The 18,645-nt window shown below is 37.9% G+C and overlaps 1 protein-coding gene across 3 annotated transcripts in view; it reads right to left on the reverse strand.

Moving 5' to 3' along the window:
* LOC112980341 (signal recognition particle subunit SRP54) overlaps positions 1 to 18,550 on the reverse strand; it is a 36,420-nt gene extending 17,870 nt beyond the window's left edge. The window contains exons 1-16 of one of the 3 annotated variants that reach the window (XM_026095113.2): positions 17,885 to 17,992; positions 14,546 to 14,654; positions 12,929 to 13,020; positions 12,224 to 12,308; positions 11,112 to 11,216; positions 9,786 to 9,852; positions 9,640 to 9,697; positions 8,774 to 8,924; positions 7,443 to 7,591; positions 5,958 to 6,058; positions 5,769 to 5,855; positions 5,291 to 5,364; positions 4,984 to 5,092; positions 3,995 to 4,165; positions 3,432 to 3,527; positions 2,301 to 2,766 (exon numbers count right to left, since the gene is read on the reverse strand). In XM_026095113.2, coding sequence (XP_025950898.1) covers positions 2,675 to 2,766; positions 3,432 to 3,527; positions 3,995 to 4,165; positions 4,984 to 5,092; positions 5,291 to 5,364; positions 5,769 to 5,855; positions 5,958 to 6,058; positions 7,443 to 7,591; positions 8,774 to 8,924; positions 9,640 to 9,697; positions 9,786 to 9,852; positions 11,112 to 11,216; positions 12,224 to 12,308; positions 12,929 to 13,020; positions 14,546 to 14,623 — 1,515 coding nt within the window. In that variant the 5' untranslated portion in view covers positions 14,624 to 14,654; positions 17,885 to 17,992 and the 3' untranslated portion in view covers positions 2,301 to 2,674. Of the gene's footprint in view, positions 1 to 2,300; positions 2,767 to 3,431; positions 3,528 to 3,994; positions 4,166 to 4,983; positions 5,093 to 5,290; positions 5,365 to 5,768; positions 5,856 to 5,957; positions 6,059 to 7,442; positions 7,592 to 8,773; positions 8,925 to 9,639; positions 9,698 to 9,785; positions 9,853 to 11,111; positions 11,217 to 12,223; positions 12,309 to 12,928; positions 13,021 to 14,545; positions 14,655 to 17,884; positions 17,993 to 18,341 lie in introns of those variants that run through there. The other 2 variants (XM_064512360.1, XM_064512361.1) reach the window with 2 other exon arrangements.
* Positions 18,551 to 18,645: the final 95 nt, after the last annotated feature.

Genomic DNA, 18,645 nt, shown 5'->3' on the forward strand with positions numbered 1-18,645 from the left:
ATCGCCTTTATTGAAAAGACAGCATAAATGGCCACTGCATACATGCAGAGAGATGCACTGTTCTCAGTGCCACACTCCCCCAGCTACTCCTTCAATTTCAAATCCTGCCATCTATGCACTAAGACCTGCATGGAAAGATAGACCTCCATCTTCTAGTTCTCCAGTTTCCTGCAAAATTTCTTTGCCCCTCAGCATTTTAGGTTTCTTGTATGCCAAAGAGAACTTCTTTGCAAAATAGGGCAGGATGCTGCAGAGGGTAGGTATGAGAGGCTTAACACAAGCAAACAGTGCAAGAAGGGGAGTTGTTACTCAGGACACTTACTAGCACAGTAAGTTTTACATATCCACTCCTAGCTTGATGCAATTAAGTCTCTGATTCAGCATCCCCAACCAAAAGAACATACAGGGCATCACATCTTCTGTTCTCTCACAACAGCTTTAGGGTTTTCTTCTACACATAGGCTGTGCTCTGCAGGATCTAAACATCACAAAAATATTTCTCACACTCCCTAAAAAATGTTATTCTTTTATAAATCTGTGATTTATATAGGAGCTTCTATACAGTTGAACTCTTCTGTGAAGCCCCTGCAATAAGAACCTGTACCCACTTTTCAACTTAAATCCAGATCTTTAGACAATTGTTCTAAGCAGGCTCCGAAGTCTGCTCTACAAGGCACGTCAAGGTAAGAGCTCACTTACTTGGAACTGGTGAGCAATATACTGCTACTTGTTTATATCAGGGTATACCTTTGCAATAAAATTAATGCATCTTAAGGAAATGCCTTCTGAACTTGCCTTTATCAAGTCAGGCAGCTAGTGACGGCTCTCTTCCTGTGTGCTAGCAGCCATTTACTAAAAACTACACACTGAAACTAAACACTAAAAATTTATTGTGTAATGAATTGAAAAGAATTAATTGTTGGTAACATGGCAGTCTCTGATCAAGCCTGTACAGAAGCACAGTGCTTCACTGTTCATCCTCAATATGCCTATTCTTTTTGTGTTTGATTTCCATCAGGGGCATTCAAATTAACTGTTTACTCTCCTCTACCAACTGTGTTCCAAAACAAAATTTATTTGCCACTCTTTGCTGCATTGCTTTGTATATTGCATTGTTTTTATTGCTTGTGTAAAGAACTTAAGACTATAAAGTAAAAACAAAATAAGCAGCTTCAGTAAACACGCACAAAGGATGGGTAGCTGAGGAGCTCCGACAAGCTCATGATATGCAAGCGTTCAATCTTCTGTTACACTTAAAATACTAAGAAAGATCCAAATTAATTGATCCTTTTACAGACTGATATGCAGTGTTGCAGTGAACGGCACACCTAAAGATTTGTTAACATCCTCTATACATAGAATACATATGCCACCAATAGTGCAGAATAGTTCAACATGTCACAAACTGTAAGTTACAGTATGCCTTCTGTTTTATTAGCACAAGAGCATAATTATCTACATAAGCTATTCACTAGCAGGTGTGTTAGCTATCACCTCCTGAAACTGATATTAACTGATGAACATGCTAATTTTAATTACTGCATTTAATTGTTATCTCATCTAAGCAATAGAAATGGGTGTCCATTTACAATCCAAACATTCTGCAGTATATTAAAAAAATTCGTGACACACCCTCTTTGCTTAACATAAGGGTGAACCATCTTACAATATTTTCTAATACTTACGCCAGATTTTAAGGTTATTTTCCCTATTTTCTGAAATTTGGCTGTAGATTCTGCCTATTTCAGACCAACACAGTGGACTGAAATAGCAAAAGGAAATTCTGTAGGAAATTAAGATCAGATTGCAGCTGTACATGAACTGGGGGCAATACAGTCTGTCAAATACAGCTATCTAGGGCTGTTCAGTATGAAAGTTCAATAAAGGAACAGAATTCTAGCTACTCTGTGTTTCAGACTGTCATCTTCATAAGACAACTGCTTAATTAGCAGTTGGTATGAAGATTATCAAGCTGTCACATATACCAAAGGTATCTGCATACCTGCATGATTTTAGTAACTTGATTCTTTATGCATTAGGAGAGAAGGACACAATTCTGCAGAGCAAAATTTTACACAAAACTGAGTGCAACATATATACCTTCTAAAAACGCTTCAGTGAGAAAATCTCAGCAGCAGTACCACCAAGTTTTAGATGTTGAACTATTGCCATAGCATATGTCAACCATTAGTCGCATTAGTAATTAGAAACAAGTCAAACAGCAGTCATTTTCAGTAAGAAAATAGTCTCATTTCATGCTAATAAAGGATAGCTATGAAAGAATTGAAGAAAAAAGACTATTCTCTTATTTATAACCACTTTTATTTTACAGTATATTTGTGACATTTTATGTTACTATAACCAAAGATCAGGGTTGTTTACAAATATAATGGCTGCCGTTGATGTAAACAATTTAACAGTGTCTCTAAATATTAAAATTTTACATCATGATTTTGTTTTATTAAACTGAATTGCTCTTTGTGCCATCAGGTATTAGTGGAGAGGAACTAATGTAAGCAAAAATAATTTTCAGAAATTAGATGTAGAAACTGAGAAGCCTGAATAAGATTTCAAACACCACTCCCCCCATCACTGTATAAAGGAAGAAAGCAAATCCTTTCACTGAAGTTGCAACAAACTGTCAGTCAACCAAGTCCATTTTATTAAGGCTTCTTTACATGTTATTGAATCCCATCATGCCTTTCATATTCCCAGCAGCACCTTGTTGAAATTGTCTCATCATTGACTGTAATCCTGCCATGCCACCTATAGGAAAATAAGAACATGTATGTGTTAATTAACTGTGAAGCACAGCTATGCTCCTTCTGCGGCATCATTATAGCACATATAATGTAATCTGAACGTTACACAAATGCGAAAGTCGAAGAAGCTCAGTCAGATTTAAATGAGTATCAAAACAGGACAACCGAGTAAATAACTACAGAAAGATCTGCAAACACCAGACTTAGTGGGTTTTATGAAGATGATCTCTGCATTAAGACCCAGACAAAGGAAAAACTCTGAAGGAATGACCATTATCAGTTGAGAAGGTTCCAGTATGGGAGTCTTTACTAAAGGCTGCTCTTGTCAAATTCAATTATTAGAGGTAAAATTTAGAAAGATGGGAAGTTTAGAAATAGATGTGCTTTACCAAGGCCTGTTGGATGTAATTGCTTTACTACTGTATCACTCCAATTATTAACTAGAGAGTTTAATCCAAATGAAGAGGCTGGACTAAGCATTGGTAAGTGCAAAGCAATCCGAACATGCAGACTAAGTCTTCTGATTCTCATTAGAAGAGCTAGAAATACTTAATACAATATATAGACACACATTCTCACATTGCACTCCTCACTTCTATATTATTTTAAATGCACCACTGTAATTGCTTGGTAGTCCTTTCCTGAAGCTGTAAAAAAGGCAACACATACCCATATGATGAAGAACTCTTGGATCCATCATCTTTGCCATCTGTTGGTTCAGTTTGGCCAACTGAGATGGGTTTACATTCTTTGACATATCGCCACCTTAAAAACAAAACAAAAAAACCCCACACAAATGGATTAACGTACAAGGCTAAAACTAGAAGTAGTTTATCTCCTAATTCAGGATTCAAATCTATTCAAGTCAATGGTCAAAAGTTACAATGCTAACTGCTTAGTGGTGTTTAAGTATGAACAGCCCCTGCCCCCCACACAATAGTTAGAAGTATCAGTATTGTAGTACTAATGAACCCTACATTGATAAAGCCAAAAATACAGTATTTTTCCCTGCCCGGTTACACATTAACAGCATGAAAAACAGTATAGCTCTTACCAATTATGTTAAAGAGCTGTCAAATATCATGAAAATGAACTAGTTACAACCCACTTTCTGCTCTACAGTCACACATCCCCTTTTCCTCTCCTAGCATCTAGTATACATTTTTAATCTTTCTCCTTATTCATACATCAAGAGACCTCCATACTGAGTCAACAAGCGTTTTACTTTTTACCTTTGAAAAGCCCTTTGATACCTCCCATCTTTTTCACCATCTGTGCAAACTTAGTGTATTGGGTCAAGAGCTCCTGAACATCTCTGGTAGATACACCTGAACCTCTTGCCACTCTTTGGATTCTTCCTGGCTGCTTACTGAAAACTTTGGCACCATCTGTACTGTCAAGTTCTGCAATTATGTAGGAAAGAAAAATCCATTCAACAAACATTAAACAACTGTGTTACAATCTGACAGCAATAGTAAGAACAAGCTTGCTAAGAATTTAGAATACAAAACTTAGGTTAAACTTAGCTCCTTAGAATACAGAACTAGTTTTAGAAATGATGATGCAGAATTGTACAGAAATCATTGAGGTATAATATTTTATGGGAACAGCACTGAAATGCTAGCCTCTTTCCTATGTTAATCATCATGATGGAAAAATCTGTTAGAGCTAATTATGCTCTCAGCTTACCCAGTGCAAGTTATATTAATGGATTCAGCAAATGGGTAAGAGTATGCTTCTCCTGCAGGTTTTCGTGTGTTAATTAGACACAACGTGCCTTGAACTCCAGGGAGCAGATTACACCACTGGCTAAAGAAGCTTGAGGGTGGGTAGGAAGACAGTACTGCTGGACTAAAGATGAATGCAACTTTTTAATGTGCAAGTATAGTAAGTTAACAATTTAAGAGGCAAGCTACACTCTGTTAAAATACACACACTAATCTGAATAGAGCACTTTGAAATCTCACCTATTCTACACGAGAGAGCAGCAAGAGGATCTCAGTTGTCACAGTAAATTTCCAAATATTTGGACTTATTCAGAAAGTTTAAGCTACAGGAACACAAAGGTACCCTTTGCCATTTTTAAGACTGATTACTCCTCTCTGTTGTTTGTCATTGTAAACACCTTACACCCAACTTGTTTCCAAAAGGATCTCTGTAAACAGGAAAATGGAAATGTTCAAAAATGGAAAGCAAAGACAGCAGTTGAGGTTTGTTTTACCTTGGTCATTCATACTGTCCATTATAGTCATCAATTTCTTTAGCCTTGCCATTGATTCCTGTTCGTTGCCTTTACTCATGAAGTCTGTTCCAAAACCAGGGATCATACCCTAGTTTTAAAATGTAAAATGAAAGCTGTGTCAGAGTATGCAAAGCTAACTTGAATTAAGCTGCCAGAAATGTAGACAGAAAGTTTTAGTTCAGCAGATATATATCACAGAAGAAGGTAAGTCATTTCACTGCTTTTGAAAGTTCTTCAAATATAAATGAGAAGCTGATAAAATAAAAATATTTTGGGGGTAACTAACCAAGATCTGACTGAATGGTCCCATTTTCATGATGTTTTGGAATTGTTCATACATATCTCTTAATGTAAATTGACCTAAAGTACAACAAAAATAAAGTTAGCAAAGGTCACACTAACATTTTAGCATTACTATCCTTTCTCAATAATTATTGTTTATATTTACAGGATAAATACCATAGTGCATAGCTAAGTAGACAAATAAACCTCTTTTCCACAATTAACGTTGCTAAATCATTTTGGCTGGCACACACTTAAGAGTTTTAAGCCAGTTAATGCGCAGTTACAGCACTAATCGTCACTCGATGAAAAGCATAAAACTCAGTTTACCTGACTACCATATTTAATAAAGACAGACAGACCAATGCACTTGAGTTAATTTGTATTATATGTAGTAACTCAGTGGTCTACATTTTGTAAAGAACCTGCCATGACCAGTTCATGGTAATACAGCTGCTGTTTAGGCTTAGGGAATAACTTACCATGTTTGAGCTTCTCTATGAGTGCTTCATTATCATCCAACTTTAACTCATTTACTTTATCTATCAATCCTTCAATATCGCCCATACCTAGAAGACAAAAACACCTTTTTAAGTTGGCATTAAAAAAATTACGCTTTGACTTTCTATTATCCAAAGTGTCTTTTAAGTACAGTTATAAATAGTACATACCAAGAAGTTTGCTGATGAAAGGCTGTGTTTTAAAGGGTTCAAAGTCATCTATGTGTTCGCCCGTTCCAATAAAAATAATAGGACTTTTTGTGGCAGCAACTCTGCAGTAAAATATATTTTATGTTTTACTCAAAACCAAATGATGTTAATATTTTATTATCATCATCAGCTAGGTACCACCAACACAATGCAACCAGTCCAAAATTTCTTTCTTACTCCTCAAACTGTGAATGCAAAACATTGAACATTTAGGATGAGAATGAGCAGCTGGCAATAGCCGCAAGTTTCTACATTTGGCACTTGGAAAAAACGTAAACTCTGCTTCTACTACACTCTGCTTTCAAAATGATCAATAGAAATGTAAGTTCCTCATTTTCATTGCTCAGTTTCAGAAGCGAGAGGACTGAAAGAAAAATGAATCATGTCCACTCCATCCTAGAATTGGGAGGTCAGATGAGACAGGCATTGATTATTTTTTCCTCTGAGTTCCTCTCACAGACAGCAATCTCATTTTCAATATGGGAAAAAGCTTATGCCTTCTACAAAAGAAATAAGAGAAAATCAAAAACTTTTGAGGAATCAATCACTGGCAGCAGCTATTAGATTAATACAGCTTCCAGTCTACAGAAAGTTTAAAACATACAGTGGCTTCTTAACACATGCAAGCTCATGACAGCTGGAACTCACTTTTGGTATTTATACTTTGCTCATAAGTTTAGTTTTCCATCACTCCATTATAAACAATGGCAAAATGCAGATGGCAGTTTAAAGAACTCCAACACTTAAGATCAAAGTCAGACAGCGATTTAGCAAGCTGATGTTAGATAACTTACACTGGCTCCATACAAGCTGCATCACTCAAATGCAGCTAGAAATTACATGTCATTATATAAGGTTGAAGATAAAACGCGACCATTTTTAAACAGTGAAGACTGTCAAGATACAGCATAGCACATGGAAAGCCAAACAAGGAAGAAGAAAATTCAGGAAAGCATGACTAAGTTACTGGACATTGACAACCCAGGAATTTGATCTGCATCACAATTTTAGGGCCAGTAGATGTGACATGCTGGAGTTTTTCCCTTTTGGAAGCAGCCTTGGGCATTAAATAAGCAGCAAACTTTCCAGGTGAGCCATGTCTATTAAGTCCAAATTTATCTTTTTAATAAAAATTTCTGATATGCAAGATGTAATAGAAATAATTATTTATAATGCTGTTCTAAGAAGACAGAAGTTTGACATGTGACACAATCACAATGCAATGTTGGAAATATATCACAATATCTGATTCTGATAGACATTAAGTATCAACAGGGCCACTAGAAGTAGGATTAAAAACATTACTGCTGTATTCCACAGGACATACAAATTTAAGTCAGCAACACTTTCATGGAAAGGTTTCTGCGAGACACTAACACATTTCATGGTTGTCTAGACACTGCATGTGTGCAGAAATTGGACACCCTATTATATCACAGTACTTACGCACTAAGAGCGCCACCTCCTTTTGCATGTCCATCAAGCTTAGTAACAATAACAGAGGCTACATCTACTTTATCTTTGAAAGCTTTAGCTTGAGCTTCACAAGCTTGGCCAATGGAAGCATCCATCACATAAACAATGTTATCTGGTTGCTGGAAGGAGAAAAAAAAAAAAAAAAAAAAGAGTAATTGTTTTCTGCTTTCTTAAATCATGTTCACATGTCACGTTCAGCACAGAACTTTATGCAAGAACAGTTAGTATGTAAGAACGTTAGTACATTTTCTACTTGAGCACAGAAAAACACTTCTTCACTGGGAGGGTGACTGAGCACTGGAACAGGTTGCCCAGAGAGGTTGTGCAGTCTCCACACTTGGAGACTTCAAAACCCAACTAGACATGGTCCTGGGCAACCTGCTGTAGCTGACACTGCTTGAGCAGGGGGGTTGGATCAGATGATCTCCAGAGCCAGTGGTTCCTTCCAATCTCACATATTTTGTGATTCTGTAAAAGCTGTGCACACTTTAAAACAAAAGGACATCTGTGTTTTATAAACAGTATTCTTTAAGGACCATTCGAAAATTCTTATGCTGCACTACTATCTGTGAAAGACAATCTACAGCATAGAAAATTTATCAGGTTAACAGTTATTACTTATGTTTTGAATCATCTTAGCCAGCATCTGAGCCAATAAGGCCATTAGTACCTACAAGCAATTAACGTCAGACAACAGCTCCCATTTATTTTTTAATGTCAAGAGCTTTTTAAGATGTCCCATTCCTCTGAAAGCAAATTATCTATTAGCCAGAGTTGTGTGGGAAGTGTCATACTCTTATATCAGATCATGGAATCACAAACTTGCCAGACCGTCTAAACCCATGCAAAAACCATCAGCTTCATCTATATATCCAAACTGCTGAAAGTTATCCAATAATTTTCTCTGTTTCAAGGCAAATATTCATGACAGTCATAAAAACCTTGGTAATATGCATAGCTACAGAAAACCTTTTATTCTAGTTTGTTAATGCAAAGATCCCCAAAATGAAAACTTAAAGCAGTAACTATAGTCTAGTTATATGCAAGCATCCTTGAATTAGTAGATCCAAGAATTAAAACTGGCACAGAACTACCAAGCACCAGTCATCCAGCCTTAGTTTATTATTCATGTTTGCATGAATACGTTTAAATATTCAGTCTGTAATTTCTATTATATTCTAGGAGTACTAGTGCTGACGCATGCCAGAAGAAAAAAAAGTACATAGAACATTTGGAGATGAACAATGAATTGTAGCCAAATTACTGTAACAGAAGTTACTATATTTCTTGGAACCACTCACTATGGCATTAGCAACTTGTAACATCTCTTCAAACAAAGAGTCTTCCTGTTTGTGACGTCCACTTGTATCAACAATGATTATCTCAAAGTTTTCATTTTTAAATTTCTCCACACCTTCTGAGGCAATTATTACAGGATCCATCTCTGTGTAACTGATCAAAGGCAAAGAGAAACATCAATATATGTGGAAACCCTCGCTCCTGAAGAAACCTTTCATTACTTGACTGTAAACTTGTTAATGATAAATCCACCTAAATTTCAAGCCAGACTCAACCGCTTAAGTGAAAACATGACTTCCTAAGCCTTTTGCTTTTACTACCCAGTGAACTGAAACATGAAGTACTTTTTACCCATCTCCCTTGCTGAAGACTGAACTAGTTTCTGGTAGCCCTTCTTTCAGATAAAATACAACTGTGCACCTAATCAGTGCACTTTCAGTAAAGTGCAGCAGAAAGTGATTTACTGATATACAAAAACTATTTTAGGTCCACTGCTGCCACTACTTGACAATAAAAATGAAAGGTCCAAAAACCCTTTGATCTGTAAAGATGCTATATGGATGACTTCCTGAAAATCTGCACGTGTCTGGTCAGGTCCTTAAGCTGTAGCTGCTGCAAGTTACGAGAACATGCTAGGGAATTATCCCCAGATGTCTGATCTATTCTTACACTCTCACTGTCATCTATTACTGGCAACAGGATACTGACCTAGACAGACTTTAGCCTGACCTGAGCAACTATTATATTAATATCTAAATAGTTAGGCAACACGAGATGAGGCTTAGTATTTGAAATGTTCAATAAGGAACAACACATTGTTAGAGCAGAACTGATTCCAAACTGCAAAATGATTCTGAAAGATGCTTACCTCCCATAAAAGGGAATTCTTGCTTTTGTGGCATTCTGCTTTAGCTGGTCAAAAGCACCTGTTAGACAGACAGAGTCAAAGGACTATCTAAAAATCTTTAAATACTGGAGATAATAGAAATAGTCATTAATGATCTGGTTCTTTACCTGCTCTGTATGTGTCTGCGCATATTAAACAAGTCTTCCAACCTTTCCTCTGATAGAAGTATGCTAACTGTTAAACAGAAATCCAAAAGATGTAGTCATACCAAAACCTCACTGGAAAACATGACGTTGTATAACAGCTTGTAAGTCACCAAGGACGCAGAGTCAGGCCAGCCTTCCTCGGTTATTCTGCCTACAACTGAGTCCATTCAGTAACAACTACCAAATGTTGCCACACCTCTGTTATTTAAAAAAAGTTGTTATAAAAAAAAAAAAACATTCATGGTTAGATGAAAACAGTTGCTTGACTCAGGTTCTGATTTCAGTTTCCTGAGCTAGGAATGATGATGAATAGCCACAGTTCCCATTTTACTAACTCCTGGATTCTGTTTAGTCTTAATACTGCAGATAAGAATAGCTTTCAGAAACTACCTAAAGCATTAAGTACTTCAACATTAACTACCATCATGGCTACAGTTCGTACATCACTTCCTTACTTCTGGGATGAAGGGTGGGGTTAAGATATTTCTATGCCAAGGACATGTTTTAAAGCAATGGAAGGAATCTTTAGTTTCCTGTAACAATGAGCTTTACTAGTACAATGCACACTTGGAGAATGTTTGAGTCACTCATTAAAATACTTCCAAAATATAGTTTGTCTACAGTAGTGCAAGGAAACTCTTTGAAATCAGAACAGGGATATATTTAGTCTAGTCCTACATATGAATCTGTTGAAGAGAAGATGACTTAAAACATGCAACAAAGATGAATCAAGTCATTTTTCCATAGGATAATTTTTCTCCCCAATGACCATCATAACTGGGGTAAGCCTTGCTCCAGAGCACTCTTTTTTAACCTTAAAAATATAGATCTAAGTTTTCTCACTGAGTTGGGGGCTGGAACAGGTTTCACACCACCCACTCATACTTAACTGAGGCACCTAACACAGGAGCCAATTTCCACTGGTTCCATTAACAAGTTAAGAAAGGAGACTGACTTCACTCACAGTACTTGCATTAGATCCAAGAAGTAAGAAATAGACAGAGTCTTTGTTATCCATATACAATACTGTTTCATCAGGCATTTAATTAAACAAACAAACAAATCCTGAAGCAAGTCCTACAAGCCATAAATTGGCCCAGAAGAACATTGCTTTGGACATTCAGCTCTTGTCTCGGAAAATGCTCTATGTTGTAATCAATTTGCACTTTACCATAATAAATATAGCACAGGTAACAGAGAAGTCCTACCAAAGGGCTTAATGAAAAATGCAAACAAACAAACAAATTAAACAATCAACCCCCCCCCCAACAGATTAGTGAAAGTTACCTTTGAACAGGTTGTTGTTTTACCACTTCCCTGCAACCCAACAAACATTATAATGTTCTGTTTTCCTTTGGTAGGTGTCCATGCTTTGACCCCAGGATCTACAAGCTATAAAAAAAAAGCATAATGTATGTTCCAGAACTCAATTTCAAAAGCACAGAATTGTTAGTGTCACATTTGACTAGGCTTGAAGCCTGGTTTTATTTTTAATGCGGTAAACTGATTTTTCTATACTCAGTCTTAATTTGTCTTAGACATTTGCTGATTTACTGTGAACTGCAACAGCCTGTGCAAGCTATCTATATATCATCTAGCATCATACATAATCATTCTTCAACACTAACAGTATTAGCTTCTTTCTAAAGCCAAGCACTAAAGCCAGGGTTGCCTATATATATGTCCCACATATTCCAACCAATATATATGAACATGTATGACCTCCACCCCACCATCAGTGCCCAAGATGGACCTCTTCTGGTGAGAGCCCTTGAGTACAAGACTGACTGTAGGGCTAACTGCCTCACTTCTTGCACAAGTAGAAGGTATATACATTCCAGAGAGCCATAATGGGCAAGTACAGATTCCACAAGAATAAAAGTCTATTCTGTTAATTACAAAGAGGACACACTACTGATACCCTGGCTCTGACTTGACCAAGTGGACAAATAAAAAGAAAATCTCCCCCCATCCCCGCCCCAAAAAACCCACAACCTTTTATAGAGAAACTGAATGGCTGTTACACAAAGGCTTATAAGTAGTTTGAGCAAATCATCACTAAAGTAGCAAAGATGCATTTCTAAGATAACTCAAAGACATTCTAGAAACTAATAATGCTTTTCCCTTTATTTGTCTTTAAATTTCAATTGCTTAAAAGCCTCGAAAGCTTAATTGAAGTTAGTCTGAGAAAGACATCCAGTAAAGTTTTAATCAGAAAAACACTACTTTTTTGCAGCTCTAAAATAGCTATAAAACAGGATACACAACAACCCAAACAGGTAGTACACCTATAACTGTAGATAACGTACTAGAATCTCAAAATTTGTCTGGCTATTGTACTGTCTACATAGCTCAGGCTGTACAAAAAAGTGATGTAACATAGAATTTCAAAGTCCTACCTTAACAAGTTCTTTAAAGACAGCATGCTGAATCATTTTTCTTTTGTTTAGGCCAGATGCCATCTCTTCAAGATCGATTGCAGACCTTAGTTTAAGAAATGATTTTAATAAAACGAAAGCCATGAAACACTGTATAGCTTAAAGCAAAACTTTAAGCTAAAAACAGAATCATTCTTTGCAACTGGCACAGCACTCTGATTTGCCTTGATTTTTCAGGTAGAGTGTATTTTTAAGAAGTGACACGTATTAGAGACATTACTTTTGCATGGAGGACAAAACCAATCTACTAGAATACTTGCATGTTTCAGACCTGCCTCTACTTGAATTACACATCTGAAAATAGTCAGGGTAACAGTCATATGTACCGACTATTTATACGCAGCACAGAACATGCAAAGATGCAGTGTCTAGAACTTGTCCATCCATTATACCACCCAACCGACAGCAACATTTTTTTTTGAAACAAGAAAATAATGGCAATAACTGGCTAAACTTCTTTTGGAGGAAGATTCTTTTTATAGAACTGGCTAGACATTTTGTCAAAACTACATTTTCCTGTTAAAAGGGAAATAGGATCTTGAAGGTGAGCTGGGTTTGTAAGAAAACCATATGCACACTAAAAGTTATTCTTCTGTAACCCCAAACTACAACTTTGTATTACAGATTTTAAAAGTCAAATTCATTATTTTGATTATTTTTACTTACTTGACATTTTCTCTGAGTTGCTTCACTAGTTTGATGTTAACATCAGCTTCCAGTAATGCTGTACATACTTCTTTTAACATAGCATTTAAAACCTTCAGAGTATAAGAGAAAATGGTTTTACAATACACAGCATTGGCTAGCTTGAAAGAAAGTGTTCAGATATGATCAATTTAACATATAATCAAGACCATAAATTAAATGAACGTGTTCCTGTCATTATATTGCGTGACACAAAAATTAAAAGTCTATGAGTTTGTTCATGTGCAAATACAACTTAAATTTGAAAGTTTGAAAATTTTAATTTTTTCATACTGAAAAAGGAAGGTCCCAATCTGTAATATGCATCTTGCAACAAAGTAATGCAGAACACTTCCTAATGCATTAGGAACAACTGCAACTTGTAAGGTAGCAAGACTTCCTAGACTTCCTTATAGACAAAAGTGTATTTACTCTTTGAAGACAGCTGTTGTAAGTGACAGATAAAGCGAGTAACAGACATCCATGCAATAATCTCTTGACACAATGCAATCTCTATAAATGAAAGTATTCCCTGAATGCAAGATGGGCATACCACTATCTGCATTCTCACTGGAAACTGGACTACTACTCTCGGGTATGCCATTCAGACAAACAGGTGCCTGACTTGGGAACACAGTTTAACTGTTATAAGACTTTTGAACATGGGACTTGAGTGGAAAGATTTTCTGAAAGCATTTAACACCTAAGTAAATGGCTTCATTTACACAGCCTGAGCTCTTGAGGGAGAAAAGTTTGAACTGCTTGAAAAAAGAAAAAAAAAAAAAAGACAAGACATCAGGCTGTATTTGACTTTGTTGAGATTTTGTTGTCTCCTACTTGAACACTTGTTACAAACCTTTCCCTTACACGCAAGCTTTAAGACTATGCTGACACCACTACAACCCTTGATAAGCCTACTTTCTAGACACTTTAAGCCACGGATCATATGCCTGCCTACTTTTAAAAAGTAATTTTAACATTTAATTTTGTTTTTCAATCCATACAACACAGCATGCTTGTTTATCATTTTAAATTTTTAATTACAAAATATGGACAATAACAAGTCAAATGGCTTCGAGAACCACACACCATATTGGCTTGAATGCAAAGGCAGCATTGAACATAACCCTCACATGTCACAGGGAAAAGTTTACACTAAAAGTTACTTCTTCTCTGACAACTTCAGCTCATACCAGCCTACTACACATCCACATAATCCAGCTGAACACAAGCCTCAGAGCGCTCTACATGGTCTCACAGCCTACCCTCAACCCAAACCTAGGCACGGATTTTGGTTTTCTCCTAGGAATGCTGCTCTCCATCTGTATAGTCACCAGGCTCTGGGACTCTCTAGCCATGGGACCCACTATGCCCGAGATGATAATACACATCTAAAACTAGCTCTAGGTTTTGGCAGTACTAGCAGGGAGTTACAAATCTTTACCTAGAAATTTTACCTATATGAAGAAGACGTTTAGAAATAACTTCAACCTACTTCAAATTTCTCATTAACTTAATTTGGAGAGCAAGATCAGCCTAACCTATCAGCACTTTTGCTTTCTAAATGTTATAGTGCAATCACATTCGCATATTACATACCTCTTCATTGATAATTGTAGCATTGCTCAGTGAGCGCAATGCTGAAGTTATTTTTCTTCCAAGATCTGCTAGAACCATTTTGGCAGCTTCAAATACAACTCAGAGGAATCTGAAAAACATATAAAAAACAAATTTAAAAATTGTTTAAGCTATGCCTTCTGAAATGAATTATTCCAGTATATTTTGGGTTAAGAAACCTGCTTTGCTATCCCTATCAAGGGTGGCACAGAAGTTTTACTTTTTTAACAATTATTTTTAGCAAATATTGGCCTGAAGTTAATTTTAGGCTATCCTGATGGCCTACTTAAAAACAGAAATAACATACTGCAACTAGGAAGCATTTCACTGTATGATACACTCCTGCACCCAGTTCACCATGAAAAAGCAGTCTAGATAGACTTCTAGATAGACTTCTAGATAGAATGCTAGTTGCTTTTTATCTTCTTATCAGAAGATGTTTCATGACACAATGAAATCAAGCAGGATAGCCTAGAAGCTCTGCATCCTGCACAGACAATAAGATCAGAAGCAATACAATTTCCTAGGAAGGTTGAACATTATTGATTGGTTCTATTTATCCTATTACAAAGCAAACTGGATTTCTCATTTCAATGACCCTATGAACATGCTTGCACTTTTAATGGGCAAAATTCATGTTCTGTCTTAGGACTCGCTCTTAAAGGAAGTCAGACAGTTTTTGTTCATTGCAGAAAAATCTTCCATACCAACTTAAAGTACGCTTCAACTTATAGTTAGAAAAACAACAACAAAAAAAACTAATTTCTGAAAGGCATGCATAATCTAGTCAACACAGGAAACTACTAAACCTCCTTTCAGCCATATATCCGTTTCATTTGACGCAAGGAAAAGATAGTGCAGTAGCCAATACAGAGTATTATGAATTATTTACATAAAAACTTGATCTGTAGACACAAAAGAACAAATGAATTTTAAAGACAATCCTAAAGAAACAGCAACATAGCAGTGACCGCAAATGGAGTAATCCCTAAATTAGACTTAAGTGATAGAAAAGAGGGGGGAGGTCATTAACAGAGACAGAAAGAAATGAACAGAAAAAATGGACTTACAGCCTATGCAAGGTGACAAGATACTCGAAAGAACACATGACAGAAAAGCAACCTAAAATTCTGAAAACAGGCAAACCAAAATTTGTCTGCAAAGCACAGAAGTCACAGTGAAGTGGCTACTACTGAAATAGAGCACTTCAGATTCTTCTTCCGTTTAATTTCACAGTTGGTTTCTCATATCTAACAAACTACTCCCTTGTAAACAGCAGAACTCAGATTGTTCTTCCTTTCAGAACTGAAAACAAACTTACAGATATAACAAAAGCTTCTGTAATCAAAGTAGCTGACATTTTTCAAGCTTTTTTTTCTTTTTTTTTTTTTTTTAAGGGGGGGGGAGTGAAGAAAACAGACAAGAAAGCCTGGTCCATTTAGTGTAGCTAATGATGCAGTCTTTTTACTTTTACCAATTTATGAAAAGAGGCTACAAACAAGATAGGATGTAAGGAAGCTCTTTATATACACTTACAGAAATTTACTACCTGCGCTACAAGCTCTAAAAAGCAAAGTTAACCATGCATTTATAAATAAACAAAAAGATATATAGTACACTAAATAAAACAAGCCTTCCACACAAGCTGGCCTCCTGGGTGCTTTGTTTAGTTGAGAGTTAATATTGACATGGGGTTGTCAGGTTTAAAAAAACCAAACAAACAAACCTCCAATAAAGAGACAGCTAGTCCAGCCCCTCCAATATGTAGACTACAATGCAGAACAAAACCCCAGAAGCTTCAGAAGATGTAGGATAAATTCAGCCTAAGTACTGGCCTCCATTGTAGCAAGTGATACAAATATATATCCTTACATACTTGACAGTTAGTGTATGTTGTATGAACAAGTGATTCCAGAGACACATGTTATCATTAGATATTATTGATATCTAATCCCCGCCCTCCAAAAAAAAAAAAGAGTCTATCCTTTATTAGGAGCTTTGCCTGCAAGATATTTGCAGATCATTAACAGCACTATTAATTTTCCCCACTTACTAAGAACTTTTAACAGGAGAGTTATGGCAGCCCTTTCCTAAAGGCTCTGTTCAGAATGTTTTCAAGCACTTTGTGACTACACAGTCCAACAATTTTGTAAGTAAACAAGAAAAAACACACGAGTTTGGATGTTAAAGACCACATGAAAAATACCAAGCTAGTGATCAGCCATTCAGTGAGTCAACCAACACTAGAGATAAGTAAACCTTACAACATGAACCTTATAACCCATCAATAGAAGCAATGTAGAAAATTCATTAAAAAAAGACTTATATGCAAATGGCCTATAAGATCATCTACAGCTCTCATAGGGATATCCGTCTTGTTACTTTGTTGGAAGAGGACTTCTACAAGACATCTGAAGTGGAAAAACTCAAAGTTCCCTTTCCTTACTGGGCATACAGTCACGTGTTTTTACAGTAATACTGAGAAGCCCCTTAGCATTGTCATTAATACGATCTATCAAGAAATGTTAGCAAGACATAAATACAGAAGTTTTTTAAAAGGCTAAACTTTTGTTTTCTATGAAAATCTAGACATTGCAAAACTGCTTTAAAAATAGCACTGCAGTTCAGTAAGCTTTGAGCAGACAAAACTACAGCCGTGGCCAAAATTTATCAGTATACTTGGATGTGAGCACTGTGAAGTCCAATGAGATGATCAACATACAGCAACAAGGTAAACACCCACAAAATTGAAAATAAGTTTCCACAATTCTATAAATGTCCAAATACAGGAAGTTAGATTACTGCCTAATAGACAAATGTTTTCAGTGCAGAACTCCAGAAAATAATTTAACTTGCTACTTCTAACAGTCTTAAAATAAGAATAATGTGAATACTATAATAAGACGCATGAGTTAAGTGTTTTAATACAAATTGCTTTTGCTAGTGTGTTAAAGAGTTTAAAGCATCAGAATTACTGAGGGATGTCAAGTACTGAAATTGGTGTAATTTTTCACATACAGTCCATTCAGGTTGTCAGCCACATTACAGATGAAAAAACATATAAGCTGCCTTAGCAAGTAGCCAGCTTGAGTTGGGAGACAGCAAAAAGGGCATTAGCACTGACTGCACTGCAGTACACACATATACAACATTCAGAGCATTTACAGTTTTGTGAGAGCTTTTTAGCTTTGATGCAGCGCTACGCAAAGTGAACACACTGAACAAATTTACACCTGGCATTGCACCACAGTAAATAAGCCTGCCTGCATCAAGCAGGGCTAGCGCTGAGTGAGGCAACAAGCTCTACACAGCCCGAGCTACCTTCTGCGAATGGGCCTGGGCACCTCAGCACTGCGCTCCTGCACTATCGCTCTTCTGCACCACGGAGAGGCTGCTCTACTTAGGACCCGAAAGCCTTGCCTTCGGGGGAAAAAGAAAACGTTGAGAAAACATCCTTAAGCACTTGTCACGTCCACCGTCTCCGCCCTGCGCATCCCGGGGATGCCGGGCGGGACGAACCCGTCCTGGCAATCCGGGCCGCACCCGCGGCCCCAGAGCTTCGCTCCCACGGGGCCGGGGCGGCGGCCAGGCAGCGGCTCCCGGGAGCCCGAGGCAGACAGAGGCCCCCGCCACAGGGCCAGCCGCCGCAGCGCGGAGCCCGCCGCCCGCTCCCCGCTGCCAGGAGGGCCCGGTAGGCCGGCGGCCGCCCTCCCCGCCGCGGCGCCGCCGCCAGGAAAGCTCCCACTTCGCGCGGGTCGCTCGCCGACGCGGCACTCACCGGGAGCGCAGCGCAGCGCAGGGCCTGCGCGCGGCCCCCCACGGCGAGGGCCGCACAACGCTCCTCCGCCGCCCGCGGCACCAACGGCCGCCGCGGCCCGCTCTCCGCCGGCCAGCGAAACGTCACCACTCGCCCTAACCCCCACGGCCCCGCCGCCCTTCCGCTTCCAGGACACCCGGGAGGCTCCTCGTTAAGGGCGTCTCTCCAGGACAGCATGTCCGCGCCCTGTGAAACCCCGCAGAACGTCACAACACTCCGCGCTCCACCTTAACGCAGCAGCGCCAGCCCAGCGCTGTGTGCGGCC

The sequence above is a fragment of the Dromaius novaehollandiae genome, chromosome 5 (assembly GCF_036370855.1).
Source record: "Dromaius novaehollandiae isolate bDroNov1 chromosome 5, bDroNov1.hap1, whole genome shotgun sequence".
NCBI classification, from domain to species: Eukaryota; Metazoa; Chordata; class Aves; order Casuariiformes; family Dromaiidae; genus Dromaius; species Dromaius novaehollandiae.